General features: G+C 45.8%; 1 protein-coding gene across 4 annotated transcripts in view; it reads left to right on the top strand.

The window, feature by feature from the left end:
* The window catches only part of ABLIM3 (actin binding LIM protein family member 3), a 107,561-nt gene that overhangs the window by 27,235 nt on the left and 58,908 nt on the right, over nt 1-21,418 (top strand). For all 4 annotated transcript variants that reach the window (XM_070414641.1, XM_070414640.1, XM_070414638.1 and 1 more), the window contains exon 3: nt 14,520-14,657. In XM_070414641.1, coding sequence (XP_070270742.1) covers nt 14,520-14,657 — 138 coding nt within the window. The remainder of the gene's footprint in view (nt 1-14,519; nt 14,658-21,418) is intronic.

Below are 21,418 nucleotides of genomic sequence, written 5' to 3'. Positions count from 1 at the left end.
AGTCCTGTGTAGGAACAGGATCAGCCCACCTAACCCCATGGAATGGGTTCCCCTGGGGAAGTAGAGGTTCTTTTGCCAGAAGAAGCAGAGAGCAGATGCTGAACAAGCAAAACAACAGATGTCCACTACATTTTATGTATGAAAAAAGGCCGTTTGCAGGGCTATAAACTCTTGTTTATAGGCCAAACAAGACAGTAAACATTTTTCCCTACTCCCCCAGACTATACAAATTAAATGCGAAACTGAATGATGCTTTGTTTCCTAAAGATGAAAAAGCAACTTTTGTCCTTTGATTTTTTGGGGGAGGATCTTTGTTTTTATAAACTCTTTTATTTCAAAAGCAAGTATTCTTCATCTTTCCTCCTATTATCTTTTAGTCTTTTTATTCTTTTTCTTGGTTTCTTATCATGTTCTTGACTTTTTCGTCCCACATAGCATGTATCAACAGCCTACTGAAAAATATTAAAATGCCATATCTCCATGGTGCCTTCCCCAATTTTTATTTCTTTCTCTCTCTTCCCCTACCCAATCAGAAATAATTCATAAAAATCTTAGCAATCTTAGCACTCCATGTTTGGACTTCTTTGATTCCTTTACCAAACTCTACCTTAGACTGTAGCATTTAGGGAGATATATATATATATATATATATATTCATCATTCATTTATTTGGAAAGTATGAATTGATTGACTGCTAGTACCAGGTACTGGGTTCAGCATTAGATAAACAATAAAAAATAATCTCCCCTACTCCATCCTGGAATTTCTTTGAAGTAGGAGCTTTACCATTTACTTTACCATTACATCTCCACAATATTTAGCTTCATTTTATTATTGTTGTTATCACTGTCATTATTATAGCAAGCTTTGGCACAGCACTTGAAACATACCAGACAATGTGGTAGGTGCTTTATGTACATTACTTCCGATCCTTTCAAAAGTTCTAAAAGGTAAATACTATTAACACCATTTTACATATGAGGAAGGTAAGGCTTGGTGACACAGCACCTTGCTCAATCTTATAAAGCCTGTGAGAGGAAGAGACTGCATTTGAGCCCAGATCTAACAGGTTCCATAGCCTGTTCTCTCTCCAGCCCACAGAAACTACTTCATAACTATCCTGTAGAGCAATTAAAATTTGCTTCTGTTTTTCTGTGAAGGTTGATCCACCACCTTGCATCTGGAGTGCAGGAAGTAGACTCTGACTTGTGAATCCTATAGTGAGGATACATCTGAAAGGGCCCATATTTATCTTTATTCCTCTTGTGACCACTGGCAGACATCTTTGAGGCTACATCCATTCATCCCCAACCCATACAGTCACAATTTCAAATACATCTCTTTTGAGAGGCCTCAGACCTTGGTTTCTTCATTGGCAACACTATAGATCAGGGATGTCTAATAGAACTTTTTACAGTGATGAAAATGTTCCATTTCTGTGCTATCCAGTACAGCTGCCACTAGCCACATGTGCCCATTGAGTACTTGAAATGTGGCTCATATGCCTGAGGAACTGAATTTTAAATTTTATTTAATGTTAATTCATTTTAATTTGAATAGCCAAATATAACTAATGGCTACCATACTGGACAGTGCAAACCTAGAATAATCTTTATCATTCTTTTCACCTCTGATCTTATACATATTACTAGACGTCCAGTGCACTAAAGTCATGCATGGGTAGGGTCCCTAGCGGCCTTTCTTCCCCAGCTGATGGCTAGGGCCTTCCTTCATTCCATGCTTCCCCCTGGTGGTCAGTGCATATCATAGCAAGCAATCGAACTCCTGGTCGGTCAAACTCCTGAGGGGACACTTTGCATATTAGATAGATAGATAGATAGATATAGATACACACACACACACACACACACACACACACATTGGGTTGTATACAACATTTTTTAAGAAATGGCATAAAGCCTAACTGGTTTGGCTCAGTGAATGGAGTGTCAGCCTGCAGACTGAAGGGTCCCAGGTTCGATTCTGGTCAAGGGCATGTACCTTGGTTGTAGGCACATCCTCAGTAGGAGGTGTGCAGGAGGCAGCTGATCGATGTTTCTCTCCCATCGATGTTTCTAACTCTCTATCCCTCTCCCTTCTTCTCTGTAAAAAATCAATAAAATATATTTTTTAAAAAAAGAAAAAAGAAATGGCATAAAGTATTGCAAGGAAATGGAATAGAAAAACTATCAGGACATATCATGTGTGCTTAGAATAAGTGTTGTTTGTGAAACTTTTGTTGCACATATTTGTGTGCTAGGTCATGTGGCAAAATTGATTTCTTCTAGTGAGTCATGGTCCCCCAAAAAGTTTGAAAACCTCTGCTTGTCCCTGAGTGATGTCACTGAGACCTTGAGAGTGACCTGCTTTTAGGGTGCTCTCTTCTCCAGCCTGGGGCTCTGCACGGCCTCATTTCGGAAGTATTCTGTTCTTCCAGGTCCTACAGGCATGTGGTGAACATGCGACTTCTTGCAGATGGTAATTGGAAGTGACTTTGTGGTCATCTGTCTGTCTAGATGCAGCAATCCCAAACTGGTGGCCCATGGGCAGAATCCAGCCCCCCCACACACCCAGCTCTCTTTGTGACCCTGACGTGTATTTGCAGGACAATAATCCTCTGGGACCCAGGAGTTTCTTCTCCTTTAAGTAGGCCAGTCTTACCAGCTTGGTCCCTGTGGGTCAATTTTCCACTGACATTACCTGCCTGGTCCCTGAAAGTATTTTGTATTGCAACTGTGTTCAAAATGCGTAGAATGTTGGATTGGAAAGGAAACTGAGAGATCACAGTGACCCCAAACTGGGGAGTGCCTGGCCTGAGACCTCACCAAAAGTTAATGGGAGAGTAAAAAGATGAGAAGAAAAACCAGATATTAATAGAAATCTTAGTAGGACTGAGGAGGAAGGGAAAAAAGAAGGGAGGGATGGAGGGAGGGGGGGAGGGAGAAGATGGTATGCAGTGGAATGATGGCAAGCTATCCCGTCAGCCCTGGGCCTGGCTATCAGGTCAGATTTCTATGAGGGGAGCCTCTAGTGTGCGGTAGTCTCACTGTAGGAGCGTAAGGTGAGAAGATGACTGCAGAGGCTATCAAAAAGAGCCCTTGTAGAACTTTGAGCAATGGGATAAGCACTTCAGACACCAGAGAGGACGCTTCCAGGAAACCTCTGCCCTCTGAGAACTAAGGCTGCTTAGGATGGCTTTGAGAATTCCCTGACATGTGTGACCTACACCTCACTTTAGCCTGTCCTTAGGCACACTATCCCTGATCTGAAAAGAAGGTATTTTCCTGCTGGTCCTGGTGTGGCCAGTATGATGGGGACCCTGAGCAAGTGCCTCCCCTCACCGAGCCTCAAGCTTCGGGGCTGCATCTGTAAAGGCAGGAATGGGGATGACAAGGGGCAGAAGGTGCCTTGATCACAACCTGGGGGAGCGAGGGAGTCACAAGTAGGTGACATGCCAGGCCAGCCGTGGGCAAACTACGGCCCGCGGGCCGGATCCGGCCCATTTGAAATGAATAAAACTAAAAAAAAAAAGACCATACCCTTTTATGTAATGATGTTTACTTTGAATTTATATTAGTTCACACAAACACTCCATCCATGCTTTTGTTCCGGCCCTCCGGTCCAGTTTAAGAACCCATTGTGGCCCTCGAGTCAAAAAGTTTGCCCACCCCTGTGCCAGGCCCTACCCACTGCAGTCACAGCTGCTCTTCAGCTCCAGTGCCTGCAAGCACCTGGCAGTGCAGGAGGGAAGCCGGCCAGGGGTGAGGCCAAAGGAAGAGGTAGGAACCATGGTGATCTGGAAGGGTTTAAAAACAAACACCAGGCCGCCCAAATAAAGCATGTCTGGGAGCCACATCCAATGGAAGCAGCCTCGGTCGAGGGGATTTCCCTGGATGAGCACCAGGTCATCGTGTGTTTGCATTCCATGCAGGGTTTACATTGGAATCAATATAACCTAGAGGCCATGTCTTCATTTCAAGAAAGGGTTTGTAGCTTTAAAAAGAAAAAAAGTGGAAACCTCCAGACGAGGTGTTTGCTCTATGCCAGTGGTTCTCAACCTTCTGGCCCTTTAAATACAGTTCCTCATGTTGTGACCCAACCATAAAATTATTTTCGTTGCTACTTCATAACTGTAATGTTGCTACTGTTATGAATCGTAATGTAAATATCTGATATGCAGGATGGTCTTAGGTGACCCCTGTGAAAGGGTCGTTCTACCGCCAAAGGGGTCTCGACCCACAGGTTGAGAACCACTGCTCTATGCTCTCCACTCTGATACTGAAAACCTGTAAGTCCAGGGGAGCCCAGTGGCAGCTGATGATCTTGGATTTCCCACAGTATATCAGGGCTTGATGGCCTGCCAGGGCCTCAGGAAGCAAACATTGTATAAGTATTAAAACCCCTGGCTCAGAGGCCAAGGGGCTGAGTCACTCACAGCACGAAGACAATCACTGGCTTCCTGGAGTTCCTCTATTTCCAACATGGTTTCCAGGACCCCAGACGAAACCCAAATAGTATTTTTCAGATAAGCGCTAGAGATGCTGGGAAGGGTGCCACAAGGCTCCAGTGCCAGGCAGCCCTGGTCTCCCTGCTGGGGGTGCTTGGGCAGGTCCCCCTTTCCCCTCAGCCACACTGGGCAGGAGGAGGCTCTCCTGGGAAGGCATCCGAGGAGAGGAGAGGGAGGAGAGAGAACTGAGCCTCCCCTAGACCCACGGATGCCCGGATGCCCATCTGAACCCTAGCTCTGGCATTTACACGTAGGTGACTTCAGGCAAAGGAACTAACCTCTCTGTGGCTCAGCTGCTCCATCTTTACAGTAGGGATCATGTAGTCTCTGCCCCGTGGAGCTGTTGTAAGAATTAAATGAGGAGATAGGTACGAAGCACTTAGCACAGGGCCTGGCACGTAGTCACTGCCCAATTCACGTTAGCTTTGTTGAGCTATTTTTACAGCTCCTCGGTGTCCCTGAGTGGGGGCTTGGGGAAGGCAGAGAGGGACAGAGAGGGACAGGAGAATGCCCTGGAATTTTCCCCTTCTCCACCAAATCTTGTCTGTTCCTTAGCCACTCTTGCACAGCGCTGTATATCATATTTTTAAAAGCCTTGACCAAGCGTGGCAAGATGATATTTTTGAAATGCTCACTGGTAACTGGTATTTCCCTTGCCCACCCCCGTTGCTGTCTTCCCTCTATTCAATCAGCGAGGCCTCGGGGCCGGGATGGGCAGCAGAAGCCAGAGACAAGAGGAGTCGCTTCCTGGCTTTTGAGTTTCAAAAGTCTGTGCCCTCAGAACAGGAAGGATTTATTACAAAGCTAAATATTCTAGAGACAGAGGAGGCAGAAAGGGCTCCTTCTCCCCCAGCTAACAGGATGATTCCTTGGCCCAGCGGTGGGGAGGAGAGCCTCGGGGAAGAAATGAGACTCGGATCTTTCGAGTCCTTAGAAAGAGGCCCTGTGCCAACACCACCCCAGCGAGCAGCAGAGGGGTGGGGCGGGGTGGGGGTGGGGGAACTGGCTGAAACTGTGTTTGTGCTTGTCTTGAAATAGAAACCTAGTTGAGTTATAAGAAAGAAATGAGGTTTGGGTTTTTTGGTTTAATCTTAAATTCAATCAGACATAAGCTTTAGAGATGTTGGTTTTTTTTTATATAATCAGGAGATTAATATAGAAATAAGTGAAAAGTTAACTCTGGGACATTATATCTGGACGGCTTTCTGAATTTGCAAAAGGAATGACAAAATGCAGTTCCCATTTTATCAGGTGACTCCACACAAGTGAGGGTACGTCACTGCTGTCACGGGAGGCACCTCGGGCTTCCTCGCCTGTGACACCGCTGTGGAGGGGCCCGTTGGGTCTGGCCCGGATCCTTCCTGTAGAGCTGTATGTAGCGTGGCAGCTGGCTGTCAGGCAGGAGCAGCCGGCCTGGCCAAGAGCGTGCGGCTCTGACACATGTCCTGACAACACATTTCTGGAGAAGGCAGCGTGAGCCATGTTGCCAACCACACGCCATGACTGTGGAACAGGCTGATGAGCCTGGCACAGAGGCTGTGGAGGAGTTTCTGTTGCAGCAAAGGTTTCACAATATCGTCCTGGGGTGACAGACTGTGTAATGACCTGCTGACACGGGAAACTGTGGCCAGGCCGGGACCATCTGCGCAAGGGCCTGGGGATTCCCAGGGTGTTCTCACCTCTGCTTTGCTGCAGCTGCCTGCACCTGCAGAGCCTGCCTCCCAGGGCCCAGGCACGCACACCTGTCGGGCTATACCTGCCGGAGCCAGGGAAGCTGCTCAAGGCAGGGCCTGGGGGCAGCCATCCCTGCTTCTTCATCATCTGCCATAGATGCTGTTTCCTGGCCTGGACGCTAGTACCCTCCACTGTTATTCTTATGTCTTTGTGAAATATATATTCACATCTTTGTAATCAGTTGGATAATGGATGGATAATTACTGTTGGCAGAAAAATTAGATACCCTTTTAGCCTTCCCAAGCCCACTTCCTCCCCAGAGGTAACCACTGTTGGCAATTGTGTGTGGCAGCCAGTAGAGCTTAGTGGGAGAACACAGGTTCCAGAGTCAGACTGCCTGGGTTCAGATCCTACCTCTGCCATTGACTAACTGTGACCTTGGACAAGTGACCGCAGCTTGCTGGGCCTTCCTTTCCTCATCTGTAAAAAGAGGATGATGATAATATCCCCTCGTGAGTTATGAAAATTCGATGAGATGACATATGTAAATTGCTTAGCACAGTTCCTGACAGAGTAACCACACTCTAAGTACTGTCTTATCCTACCAGACCTTTCCTTATGCATTTACCCCTCCCATTTCTTCATGTACTGCTCCTTAAACTCTGCTATGCTTCTGAATCCTGAAACACTGACTCCCCCAGCTATTCTATTGCTAAACCTCAGCATGACTCCAGGCCTCTGGTGATGTAGTCTTTTATGAATTCTCTCTCCACCTTTCCATGACCCTGGGGCTCTGTACCAGCCCAGCTCACCCTCTAGGTTTGCCTTGTCTTTCATCCTGTTGTCCCAGAAAGCGCCCCCTCCCCCTCCCCCACCCCCCCCCACCCCCCCCCCCCTCGCACTGATGGAGGCAGAAATTGCTGTGTGAGCTCTGATGAATCCCTTCTCCCTTCTGGGCCTTAGCTTTCTCATTGGTGAAGTGAAACCACTGGACTCATTTTATTCATTCTGTTATGTATTCTGTTATGTATTGAACACTTATTCTATGCCTGGTGCCAAGGGTACAGTAGCAAACATGACAGAAATGGTTCCTGCCCTCATGTTGATCACAATCTAGTGTGTAGATAACCTCCCAGTCCCTTGCTGCTCTAAAAGTCTGGTTTCCAGGTATTCACTGAATGAACATAGATGTAATGACACAAGATGACACGTGCATGACCCTCAGGGGTTACCAAAAGCAGCTCTCACAGTCTCCCTAACGGAGTTTTCGGAAAACAGATTGCTCACTTAGTATAAGTAAGCACACACAACAAACACTCGAACATGTCCTCCTGGAAACAACAGATGTGCCCAAAATACACCGCCCCAGGATAACATAAATCATAGCCTCTCCTTCCCACAACAGGAAACACCCAATTCACACATTCCTCTGCAGGATACATCAGAAGCATGTCAGCCACCCACCTCTGTGGCCTACAGAAACCCATAAACAGAAAGCACTCAGAGATGGGGAAGAAAGCAGAGGTTACTTAAGGTGGCGAATGGGTTGCAGCCAAGGGCTGTTTTTTTCTTGACAATCACCAAGGAGGGAAAACCAGAAAAGCTTTGCCCAAGTTGGACTGCTTCAAAACTGGACTTGACAACGTTCGAGCCAAGCTCAGTGGCAAGTGATGGGGGACATTTAGAAAGAATTCCTATACATACTGGATTACAAGTAGGCATGCACAGCTTCAGAGATCCTTTCACTTAATTATTGCTAATGTTTAAGCCCAAGTTATGTGCCAAGCAGTGTACTAAGCACTTTTATGTAATCTAAGTAATTTAATACTCACAAATGACCTGAGTTATTCCCACTCTAGACGTGAGCAAACCGAGATGGGTGCCACACACTTAACTTGCTCAAGGTCACGTGACCAGTGAGGGGCAGAAGGGGAACACAAACCCAGCACTCCTGACTCCAGCATCCACACCATTAACCTCTGTGCCTGCACTTCAGCCCCCTTCAGTGCAGGGTCCCACATCTCTGTGGTCTTATCCCAGCGAACAGGACCAGTGTCATGGCCATGATTCAACCCCAAAATCAGACACAAGGTCCCTGTTGGTAACTACCACCTACTCATATACAGACCCGCCCCTAACCTTCAGGCAGACAGCTTTCTACCTGTGAGGTGCCTGGATCCACACTGGGGTCTCCTCCTCCCCCGTGTTTGTCGCATCCCTGTGGACACACCCAGGGTGCCTGGGCTCGAATGAAGTGGTCGGGAAGCCTACGTGACAGCTGCTGCACCCGCTTGTTTTCCTGGGCCCCGGGGGGGGGGGGGGGGGGGCTGCGAGCTCATTGCTGAGTCGGTTCATTCTCTGCTTGATGTTTCACGGTTCAACCAGAAGCCCCACAGTTTTTATTACACTTCCAGCCAATTATTCACAGTTGTTACACTGTCTCCAAGTCAGTTTTGTCACTCTTTTAATTATACCCCAGCACAACATAGGTGCTTCTACCTTTTAAAGACTATTTTAAAGATGACTCTATTAGAATGTGGGAACACTTTTATCTACAAGCTCAAGTGACCCTCAGGGGAGGAAAAGCATTGTGCAGGCATCGCATCAGTAAAGAGAAGGTAACTTAGGTCATGTTTTTATGAGAGAGGCAGCATGCCATTATCTGCTTTTAAAAGTGACTAATAAATCTGATAACATACAACACAGTTTAAAAGTGAGACCAGTTAGTGGTGAGAAGAGAATGTGGAGGGAGAGAAAGAAGCACAGAAAAGGACTCACGGAGCCAGAATCAATTTTTTTGTTTGTTTGTACATAGGTATTTATTATTTAAAACACTAGTAAAATTCAGGTAAGATTAACAAATACCTTATGCGGATCAGGAAATACTACGGATGTGTTGAGTAGGAATTTATAAATGGGTGCTGTTATCTTTACTTACCTGTTTTTATTTTATTTTTAATATATTTTGATTGTTGATAGTATTACAGATATCTCCCATTTCCTCCCTTTCCCCCCCTCCACCCAGCCCCTACCTCCCCACCCAGGTCTTCACTACCCTATGACCCATGTCCATGGGTTATGCATAGAAGTATGTAAGTTCTTTGGTTTATCTCTTCTTGTCCCCTATTTTTATTTATTTTAATGGTGACATTATTGTAGGAGTCCTCTCTCCCTCCCTCCCCCATTTGCCCACCTCCAACCTCTCCACCTCCCCCTTCCTTGGCTTTTACCAAATTAGTATCCGTGTCCATGGGTTACACATATATGTTCTTTCGCTATTTCCTTTACCTTCTTTATCCAGTCACCCCCTCCCGCTCCCCCTGGGCACTAGCCAGTCTGTTCCATGTATTCATGCTTCTGGTTCCACTTTTTTAACTGGAGGGAATTTTATAAATCATTGTGTCCTGGCTCCTCAGTGACTAAAGAGGGAATGGAGGCCAGGAGAAGTTAGATTATTTGCCCACAATTATAAAGCAAGGTATCAGCAGAGAGGGAATTAGAACCCAGGTTTCCCCAGCTCTGTCTATGAGAGAGAAACACAGGAGATGAAGAACAGGGTGAAGGAGGAACAGCCAGGTGAGGGAACTGGATGCTGCACTGTTTAACTCGGGCTCCTTTTACCTCCCCAGGAGGCCATCGCCCCCGCCCTTCCGATCTGTTGTGCTCCAACAATTTTAAATTATCTTTGTAACATTTGGGGAAAGCTTTCCTCGCAAATTTAATGATGGAATTAAACTGCATTTGCTTTTAGAACGCTAAAGACTTGCTATGTGTATAAAAGAGGCCTTAGTGTTTCAGACCTTTAATTTTTTATCTCGTAGGCATTGACTAGCTAGTTTTCTGTCTTAAAAAATTATACTGACAGCCATCGCCAGCTGATTTTCTTGCTTCTATTCTTGGAAAGATTAAGATTGTTCACTCCTGCAGTGCCTGGAAACCTGTGATTTTTTTTTTTTAATCAGTATTTATTTCACTGCTCAGAATTTTTTGTTTTCAGATCAAATTCAGGATGGGTGAATGTGTGTGTAATTGGTTCCTACTGCAAATTATTTTTTAAATACATCTTTAAAACTCTTCAGGGATAAAACAAAACAAATAAAACATGATTTAAGCCTCAGGTGGTATTCCTGAATTAATTTGCACATGTATTTTTATATAAATTAATTCAACCAGGTTTCATGCACTGTCCCCATCTCAATGCCAGGTATATCCCATTTGTAAAGCTATGAGACTTCAGTTTCTACTATGGCAGCCACTAGCCACCTGTGGCTATTTAAATGTAAGTTTATATTTATTAAAATTTAATGTAATTTAAAATTAAGTACCTCAGTCACCCTGGCTATATTTCAAGTGCCTGATGGCCACATAGGGCTAGCAATTATTATATTAGACAACATAGATATAGAACATTTATTGCCATAACTCAGGAAGTTCTATTGGCCAGCACTGCTTAAGGACTAGTCACTGGGAATGTCTCTTCCACATGCCCTTTATTGGCCAAATAACATTAAACAGAAGCCAGAGATTCCCTGCACACATGTCAGAAACATCACATGATTTATGTGTCTAAACTTTTTAACTTTGTAGATTACATCACAGGTAAGCAGAGCTAATGTCCTTTGAGGCCGTGGCTGCTCTCAAATCTTGCTCTCAAGTTAATATTACAGATATAGTTCCTAACACATGAAGCAGTTCAAAAATTCATGTGTAAGTCAATTTAGAATTCAAAAGACATTTGCCATAAGACAAATGTTATAAATCATGTGACTTTCTGAGATGAATCACTTAGTACTGAGATTTTTTTTTAAATCAGTAGAAATAATAACCAGCAGAAAATCAACAATAAAATGTTAGTGTTTCGGGATAGGGGGTTATGGATCTGTGGGAAGAAAGATACCCTCCATACATAGCTCCACACACAGAGAATAAGATTAGGTTGCTGATTTAATTAGCCAAGGATACAAAATCTTATTGGAAATGATGTGGCTTCCAGGATCAGATGTGGCCTAGCTTCCCTTGACCACCAGAGTTCCAGCGGCACTGTCTAGATAAGGAAAGGTCTTCACACATCTTAAAACTCAAATCTTGCTACACCACTGCCCTTTTATAATCACAGCTTACACCAGCAATCTGGAAGAATTCACACCAGCGATGCATGCATTTCTGTTCATGGGACTTTGTACACAATTCAGACATTTGTGGATTTCCAGGCACAGTCAGCATCACCAAAGCAGTACCCTCATCCTGAGAGAAGCAACAAAGTCAAGGAGGGGGGCACCATTAGTAAATGGCCCCAGAAAGCCCATTTTCCCAATCCATTCCCTCACCCTGATTTTTTGCCTTTTTATCTGAGTGGTTTAAAGACTGGGTTATTACTGAAGACTATGATCACAAATTCATTTCCCCAGAAAATCAAATCAGAAAAAATCTAATTGATCTTGTAAGTTGGTTCTTGAGAAATAAGATAGGTTATGTTAGAAGAGGTAGATGAAAATTTGTGCAGTGATTCTGGAGGGACTTTTGGTTATTTCTAGAGCTCTGATCATTGGGGATGATTATACTATTTGTTGCTATTTTCAGACTCATACCTTTGTTTCCCCCAGCAATAGTAGATCACCACACTGCTCATATAAATAAGGTCATATTTTTTTCACAAACTAGGAGCAAAGGGGAGAATGAAATATTTTCCAAGGATATGGAACAGGAAGAGAAGAAAAGGAGATAGGACTAGAGAGAATGTTTATGGACATTCTGGGGAGGAAGGAAGAATTGCACTGAGCTGTGGGGAGAATATGATGGTCATGATGTACTTTTTGAAATGCTTTATTGTATTAATCCATTTAACAAGTTAACTTGTGATTTAGTTAACTAGCTAATTCATTTAATTTGTGTCTTAAATTAAAAATAGGAAAAAGAGTTGAATAAGGGGCATGGATTCCATGAAAGAAAGACTGTGAGGGTATTATTCTCTCACCTCAGATAGCAAAGTTGTCAGAAGCAGCGTCATGGCTAAGGAAGTAGCTCTCTGCCCTACAGAACAGGTATGATTCGGGATCCCTTTAAGTAGAAGATAATCAAAAGTCCTGCTTTCCTGTTCTATGTCTTTAAAATGAGGAGGGTGGGTTACGGAGATGATCTTTGAAAATCTGAAGAAAGCTATATGAAAATGCACATAACACCAGATTTTATATTTAATTAGCAAGAAGTATTAAACCCCGAGTGTATCAGTCAGAATATGCTGCAGCAACAAAAAACCTTAGAGGCTATAACCACAAAAAATGTTTCCTTGCTCGTGGTAGTTGATCATCATGGGTTAGACTGCTCAATCAGGGATCTAAACTGACATGTCCCCACACACCAACTGGGGTATCATTGGATGCTGGGCTATGGAGAAGGCAACATGGCAGATCACTTTTAATTAGAAATGACAGGCAACTACCATTTCATTGCCAAGCAAGTCACCATGTGCAATCCTTCATGTGCCTAGAATAATAGATTCAAATTTCAGTGAACAGACGTAACAACTACCACACTAGGTACAGAACCCCTGAACTGGGTGATTTCTAAGTTCCTTGGCAGTTCAAGGTTCCCGTGAATCAGAGTAATTGATAATATGCTTATTCAGAGGTTAGCCAGTAAGTCAACATGTGTAAATGATAGACACCAAAAGGGATTGAGAAATACAAATCTGGTAACTACAAAATAGTCATGGGGATGTAAAGTACAGCATAAGGAATATAGTCAATACTATCGTAAACTATGTATTGCCAGGTGGGTATTAGAATTATCAGGGTTAAATATAAATGTCAGAAATTATATAAATGTCTAACCAGTATTCTGCACATCTGAAACTAATAGAATATTGAATGTAAAAAACATCAGTGAAGCACCCAGATCTCATCCCTAATTTTTGTCCCTGCTTCCAACTTAGGACCAACTAGAGAGAGTCAAATGTGCACCCCTAACCAGGCACATAGGACACCCTACTTCTACTTGGCCTCCTAGAACTTCCCCAGGCCCACAGCCACCAGTCAGGGAAAACCTGTATCTTTCCCTTTTCCCACCAGAAAGCTTTCCCACTTCTCTGCCTGCCTTTGAGTCTCTACCAAAATGCCAGTGATGGGGGCTGACTCCCTGACTATAGTGACCTTTGAATAAATAGCCTTTGCTTTTCTATTAATTAATTTTAAAGAGGCACCAATTCCCCTTCAATCAGATAATCTTTATAGCCAGGACAAGAGTGAGCCTTCCCCGAATAGAGAATGAGCAGAAGTTTTTGGACTTTTACACTTTGAGTGAGAATGAAGTAACAGTGAGAATGAAGTAATGGTGCCACTGGGGTCTTCCTACAGGAGAGAAAACTCGGTTCCTCACTAGCACAGATATTCCAACGGTGTACACATAATGAGGTTGGAACAGATAGCTGCTAATATCCCTCCCAACCCTGATACTCTGGGTGCTAGGCAGGTGCCTACTGTGATTAAATCCCAGGAGACCAGGTTTTAGCATCGTCGAGCAAAGTCTACCTCAGGGAAGGGAGATTTAGAAAAGTACCATGAGGAGGCCAAAGCAAGAGAACAAGACTCGATAGGCTAGTAGAGCTCTCGAACACCGTTAAGTGCCGCCCACTGAGCACCAACCCCCAGTGACTTCAGCCCCTTCAAATCTCCACCACCTCTTTTTTCTCAATTATGCACTTTTGACATTTTCTCAATGTTATGGAAAGTGCTGTTCAAAGGCATCTTTAAGATGAGTCCCCTTGTCAACCTCCTTCCAACTAGACTGCCTCCCTTTGTGCCTCTTTTATAGAAAGTCTGTGCTACCATTGACCACACCCATTTTCTAGATGTGAAAACCGAGGTACAAGAGGGGATGTAACCTGCTTAACAAAAAGGCCTGTTGTCAGCCACCCTTTTCTTTGTGACCCTTGAGTCAACTGCAAGATTTAAATTCCCTTTGAGAAGTTTGGGTCCTGGCTTTGATCCAGAGATCACCAAAAAAAAAAATGGTATTTCTGGATTATTTACCTTAAAATACTCTACTTCCTCTTATTTTTTTTCATTTGTGAATTTGGCCTCTATCATTGTAAGAAAAGTTTATGCTCACTCATATATAGTCTCTGCTTGCCTAAGGAGATTTATGGACTCCCATCTTAATGCCACTTCCCTTCTAATGATGCCTGAGACTGGCATATTCAGCCTGATGATGTATTGAAGGTACTTTGCTCAGCATTTGCACCCTTTCTGCCTTTTCTTCCAAGATTATAACGGTGTCTTATGGCAGACTTTGTAAAGAATGAGAGCCTTATGGATGGTGATCACTTTGTTTCTTCCCACAGTTCCTTATCAGCAGAATCCTTACAATCCCCGGGGCAGCTCCAATGCCATCCAGTGCTACCGATGTGGAGACACCTGCAAAGGGGAGGTGGTTCGAGTCCACAATAACCACTTCCACATCAGATGCTTCACCTGTCAAGGTAAGAGGCCCAATTTCCCAGCTTCCTTCTCACATTCCTGGCTGTGCTCCCATCCCAGGGACAGGGACATGCCACAGAGGCAGGCAAAACAAACACAGGTGAGAGAGATGAGAGAGATGAGAGAGAGAGAGAGAGAGAGAGAGAGAGAGAGAGAGAGAGAGGCCTAAAGAGACTTCCCTCGAGCCTGTTATAATAATTCTCTCTTAAGCAGTATGGAGAGAAGAGGGAGGGAAGGGGGTGAGAAGTGTTGGGATATGGGGGTGAGAGAGGGAGCCTGGTGACCCCAGAATGATAGTGCTGACCCAGAAGGAAAAAGGCAATTCTGCATGCTTACCTTACACCTCTTAAAAAAAGTCCTGCCCTGTGCCTAAAAATCCATTTGAGAGAGAATGAAAAAGCATACTGTCCTGGATAAAATTCAACATGGCTCTGAGGTGAACATTTATTCTATGACAGTGTGAAGAACTGCATTAATGTGACTGATACTTCCTGAGGAGCCACTCCACACCATTGATGTACATTGAATTTACGGTCAATTAAAACCTCCAGATCTTTTCATTTTGGTAACTGCTTCCAACCTCAGCCTCCTGTATCTGAGGTTGACTTCCCCTGCCACTGAGGAAAATCCTGGATTTCTTCCCTTGGGATCTAACTGAATTCAGCACTGAGCAAACAAATTAAATATTCCCCAATTTGTTTATGGAAGCATAAATGGGATATATTTTAATTGATGTGATTTAAATTTTATATTGGGAATTTGAAAACCCCTTTAATGCAAGTTGACCTGCAAGAGTACCTTAGTGAGTGACCATTTTTATATCACCAGAAATTGAGGTAGGACAAAGATAACAGAATTGTTATAAGGAGGTTTGAGCTATGGCTCTGCAATTATAGTCTTAAGAGAATGTATCTGTTGTCTTCTATTTATGCCAAAATTCAATTGTTTAAAACAATCTTTTAGCTCATGATTCTCTGGGTTAACTGGGCAGCTCTTCCAGTCTGAGCTGGCTCTGCTTATCTCTACCTGCCTCATCATGATGACGTGGTGGGTGAGCTGGCTGTGTTTGGCAGGCTGTTGACCTGAGTGGCTCCATATGGCTCCTCATCCTCCAGCCGCCTGGCTTGGACTCATTTGCATGGTGGTCTCAGAATTCAAGTGCAATCAGCAAGACCTTTTCAAGCCTCAGCTTCTGTCACACTTTTTAATGCCCCATTGGCTAAAGCAAGTCAAATGGCCAACCCAGATTCAAGATTATGGAGAAATACTGGGGGGAGGGGAAAAGGGAGGTGGATGGGGCGGGGGGGGGCGTAAATGGTAATGAATGGAGAATTGACTTGGGGTGGTGAACACAAAATACAGTGTACAGATGATGTGTTGTAGAATTGTGCGCCTGAAACCTGTATAATTTTGTTAACTAGTAGGAAAAATAATAATACATAAATAAGAAAATCTGCAAAAAAAAAAAAAGATCACTGAGAAATAAATATTTCCTTTTCTGGGTGGATCTTCAGATCAGATTTCTAGGGTGTGGATGCAGAGAAGGGAAGAATTTGGCCATTTTGACATCTATCACAGGGGGGTGGTAGAATCTTTAGGTAGGACTTTAAGGAGGAAGAAAAGAGTATTATTTTCAATGTCAACTTGCTTAGTTAGAGATGAAACAAATGAGAGGATTTTGTTTCCAGGGATTAGTTATACTAAATAACCTCATTTGAAAAATCTAAAATCTCTATGAATTTCTTTTACAACTCTTTTAATACACACTACTGTGCTGACATGAAAGGAAGAGGTGAAAAGCAAAAATAAAAGCAGAAATCCTGCTGTGACTGCCAGTGCCAGATTTAATCCTGACGGTTCATGCTAAACCTGGAAGACCTTGAGCTTTTACCTTGATGGCTATGTGGATCATGGAGAGCAGGAGGCGAAGCCTGGAGCCTGGCCAAAGTAGGACTCTAATAGGAGGCCTGAGATTTCCCCTTCCAAAGGTCTTACTCTCAAGGTATAGATGAGTGAGAAATGAACTGGCTGTGGAGAAGGAGGCAGTACTGAGACACACCTGTACCAACTTTGGCACTGGGTAGAAGAGAATAAAACTTGTATCAAGTGTCTATCCATAATCCACCCTATATTGTTTGTGGATACATCACAGGGGGTAAAACTATAAAGAAAAGCAAGGGAACAACAAACATATAATTTGGGATAATGTGGGAAAGGGATGCTTTAGGGAGAGGCCAATAGGCTCCCAAGGTGCTGGTAATGCTCTATTTCGTAAACTTGGCAGCAGATGCCTAGGAGTGAATTTTATTTTTCTTCTTTAAACAATACATACATATTTTATACATTTTCTGCATGCATAATGTATTTCATAATTTAAATATTTTAAGTAATGAGCTAGATCACCCTCAGGGGCCATTCTAATGCTTTGGTTTTGAAATTTCATAAAACTCAGTCTTGTTTGAAAAGTTGAAAATCAACAGAATTATATGCCAGAATCCTGGACTCTCAGATCTGGATGTGTTCTCAGTTACCACCTAACCACCTCATTTGACAAATGAATCAACTGAGCTCCAGAGAGGTGAGGCAGCTTTTTCAAAGTCGCATCTGGGTGGTAGAATAGGAACATGGGCAGTGACCCGCAAAACAGTACATCTCCCACTGAAACGTGCCCAAGTGGTGTGCAAGTCCTTCTTCTAGGCTCTGTATTCACAGTGAGCATTCATTCTCGATTTTCTCAAAGCACTTCTAACTTTTCGTATTCTGTCCATTGTCAAAGCATTTGAGATGTTTCTCTTTAAAATTAAGATATATATATATATATATATATATATATATATATATCCGAACCGGTTTGGCTCAGTGGATAGAGCATCGGCCTGCGGACTCAAGGGTCCCAGGTTCGATTCCGGTCAAGGGCATGTACCTTGGTTGCGGGCACACCCCCACTGGGGGGCGTGCAGGAGGCAGCTGATCGATGTTTCTAACTCTCTATCCCTCTCTCTTCTTCTCTGTAAAAAATCAATAAAATATATTTTTTTAAAAAGATAGATATATATATTAGTGGCCTGGTGCACAAAATTCGTGCATGGGGGGGGTGTCCCTAGCCCAGCCTGCACGCTCTCCAATCTGGGATCCCTCGGGGGATGTCTCGCAATCCAGGACCACTGGCTCCTAACTGTTCACCTGCCTGCATGCCTGATTGCCCCTAACCACTCTGCCTGCCGGCCTGCTCACCCCAACTGCCCTCCCAGCCAGCCTTCTTGCCCCCAACTGTCCCCCCTGCTGGCCTCATCCCCAACTGCCCCCTGCTGGCCTCATCCCCAACTGCCCCCCCCCCGCCAGCCTGTTTGCCCCCAACTGCCCCTCCCACCAGCCTGCTCACCCCCAACTGCCCCCCACTACTGGCCTCGCCCCCAACTGCCCCCCACTGCCGGCCTGCTTACCCCCAACTGCCCCCCCCCCCCCCGCCGCTGGCCTGATCACCCCTAACTGCCCTCCCCTCCTGGCCTGATCGCCCTAACCACCTCTGCCTCGACCCCCGCCACCATGGCTTTGTCCGGAGGGACATCCGGAAGGTCTCCTGGTCTAATTAGCATATTACCCTTTTATTAGTATAGATACACACACACACACAAACACACATACACACACACTGAGTGGCCAGATTATTATGACCACCCCATCAGTATTTCATTGACACTTCCAAAAATACTGAATATTGAAAACTTCCTAAGCAAATACTCTCAAGGTTTTATTATTATTACTAGAGGCCCGGTGCACAAAAATTTGTGCACTTGGGAGGGGGGGGGTCCCCCAGCCCGGCCTGTGCCCTCTCACAGTCTGGGACCCCTCGGGAGATAACGACCTGCTGGCTTAGGCCTGCTCCCGGGTGGCAGAGGGCAGGCCCAATCCCTAGGTGCAGCCCCGGTCAGGCTCAGAGCAGGGCCGATTGGGGAGTTGGGGCGCCACCCCCTCATGCACAGAGCAGGGCGGATCGGGAGGTTGCAATGCCACCCTCAGGATAGACTGATTGGGGGGTTGGGGCACCGCCCCCTGTTACACTCAAGGCAGGGTCAATGGGGAGGTTGCGGCGCACCCCCTGTCACGCACAGAGAGGGCCGATCAGGGGGTTGGGGCGCTGCCCCCTGTCACTAACAGAGCAGGGCCCATCAGGGGGTTGAGGAGCTCCCCGCTATCACTCACAGAGTAGGGCCCATAGGGGAGCTGGGACACCGCCCCCTGTCACACACAGAGCAGGGCGGATCAAGGGGTTGGGGCGCTGCACCCTGTCACACTCAGGGCAGGGCCAATGGGGAGGTTATGGCTCTACCCTGTCACACACAGAGCAAGGCCCGTGGAGTGGGATTGGGGCGCCGCCCTCTATTACCCACAGAACAGGGCCGATCAGGGGGTTGGGGCGCCGCCACTGTCACACTCAGGGCAGGGCCGATGGAGAGGTTATGGCTCTACCCTGTCACACACAGAGCAGGGCCCGTGGGGGCGGGGGGTTGGGGCGCCTCACCCTGTCACACACAGAGCCACAGGGCAATCGGGGGATTGGGGAGCTCCCCCCCTATCAGGCACAGAGCAGGGCTGATCAGGAGGTTTGGGTGCTGCCCCTGTCACGCTGATCCCAGTGCCAGGAGCCTTGCTGCTCCGCTGATCCCAGTGCCGGGAGCCTCGCTGCTCCGCTGATCCCGGTGCCGGGAGGCATATTACCCTTTTACTACATAGGATAGAGGCCTGGTGCATGGGTGGGGGCCGGCTGGTTTGCCCTGAAGGGTGTCCTGGATCAGGGTGGGGGTCCCCACTGGGGTGCCTGGCCAGGCTGGCTGAGGGGCTGAGGGCTGTTTTCCCGCTGGCAGTTGACTAAAAGCTCCCAACCGCTCCTTGTTTTCTTTTTTTTTTTTTTATTCTGGGCCAGCTTTAGCTCTGAGGCCTCGCTGCTGAAAACATGGATACAATGTTGCAGTCTGGGGCTGACTGAAAGCCGGTTTTGTTTAGCTTCTTATTTGCAACATAGTAATAGTTGCTTAGAGTTGCAGTTGAGAGGCCGGCAAGTGAGGCGGGGAACATTGGAGTCTGCAGTCCCTGGAGGAAGCAAGCCTCCCTGCTCGCTTCAGTGCATGGCTGCCGGCCGCCATCTTGGCTGACAGTTAATTTGCATAAGGATACGCTGATTAGCCAATGGGAAGGGTAGCAGTCGTACGCCAATTACCATGTTTCTCTTTTATTAGTGTAGATTATTTGCATAACTAATTCACTTCATTGTACTGATGGGGTGGTCATAATAATCTGGCCAGTCATAATAATCTGGCCACTCAGTGTGTGTGTGTGTGTGTGTGTGTTAATATATTTTTATTGATTTCAAAGAGGAAGGGAGAGGGAGAGAGGGATGAAAGAGAATCATTGATTGGCTGCCTCCTACAGGCCCCACACTAGGGATTGGCCCACAACCCAGGCATGTGCCCTTGACTGGAATCGAACCTGGGACTCTTCAGTCCACAGGCTGACACTCTATCCACTGAGCCAAATGGGCCAGGGCAAGATTTTATATTTTTGATTCCCGGAATAATAATGACTTTCCTGGGTATGCTGATTCCACATCAGTTCTGCACTGCAGACCCTCTGTGGGGCCTTTCCTATTATTGGAATGTAGGGCTCTGCTCAGCCCCAGAGACACCTGTCATGGGCCAGATCGCCTTCCATCCCCATGCTCCCCACTGTACTTCCAGGAGCCCCTGAGATTCTTATCAGCCTTAGCATCCTTTCTACCAAGAACTTCCTCCTTCAGCTCCTTGGGGGAAAAGAAGGAACTGATTGTTCTAAGTTTTCTTGTGGCCTCCTGGTTTTCTCCACTGGGAGAGGTGACTCTGGGGGTGGAGTTGTCAGGGGAAACAAAAGAAAAAAGAAGGGAAAAAACAGGAGCTGTTTCCAATGAGGTCGTAAGCCATGACCTAACTAATTCCACAGCCATGAAGTCAATTGATCCGCCACCTGCACACCTCAGAACAGCCTGTACCCTGGCCTTGCCTGCCCTCCAGGCCCGGCATTGTTTGATGTGATGAATTTTCATGAAGCCTGATGGAAAAAGAACCCTCCCCACCTCTCACCTCTACCACCACTTCCACCCACTCACCCTGCTTCTCCACAGGGGTGGGCTCCAGGGCCTCCAGCTCTACCTCACACCTAGTTTTAAATGTTTAGGCTCATCGTGAGCCCTGAAGGAAGCTCTCCTTCTCCCTGGACTCACAGGATGGTGGTCAAAAGAAGAGCTCAGGTCATTTTACATATAAGTAAACTGAGGCCCCCGACAAGAGAGGGCCAAGTTCATTGACACCCAGAGAGTTAGTGGCAGGGCAAGACCAAAGCCCAGGGGGCCTGTCTCCCAGACCACTATGCCTCCTGCTGTGCTGCGCTGACCCACTGGTGCTGTGACATCTGGGGCTGCCCTCCTCACTCACCCTGGCCCTGCAAGCCTGCCTCTGGCCTGCAAGGTGAACAAACACTTGCGAAATATTTCTGGCATCCACCTGGAATTCGCTCCTATTTTAACCTGGCTGCTTTTGCAGAACAACTTTCCTTATTCAAGATGGGGTGGTATTTGCTGGGGTGATGTCACCCTGTCCAAGCCAGGTCCTCACGCTTACAGGCTTGGAAACTCTGTCTCATTGGTTTCCCCACTATTGGCCACACTTGAGAAAGTTGACTCATGCGAATAAAATCCTCAGGAAACCAATGTAGAAAACCAGAGTGCCTGTTT

The sequence above is a fragment of the Myotis yumanensis genome, unplaced genomic scaffold (assembly GCF_028538775.1).
Source record: "Myotis yumanensis isolate MYYU_CA2020_CCGP unplaced genomic scaffold, mMyoYum1.0.hap1 SCAF_5, whole genome shotgun sequence".
In the NCBI taxonomy this organism is placed as follows: Eukaryota; Metazoa; Chordata; class Mammalia; order Chiroptera; family Vespertilionidae; genus Myotis; species Myotis yumanensis.
The sequence above is the reverse complement of the archived record's forward strand: the minus strand, read 5'-3'. Positions and strand labels throughout refer to the sequence as shown.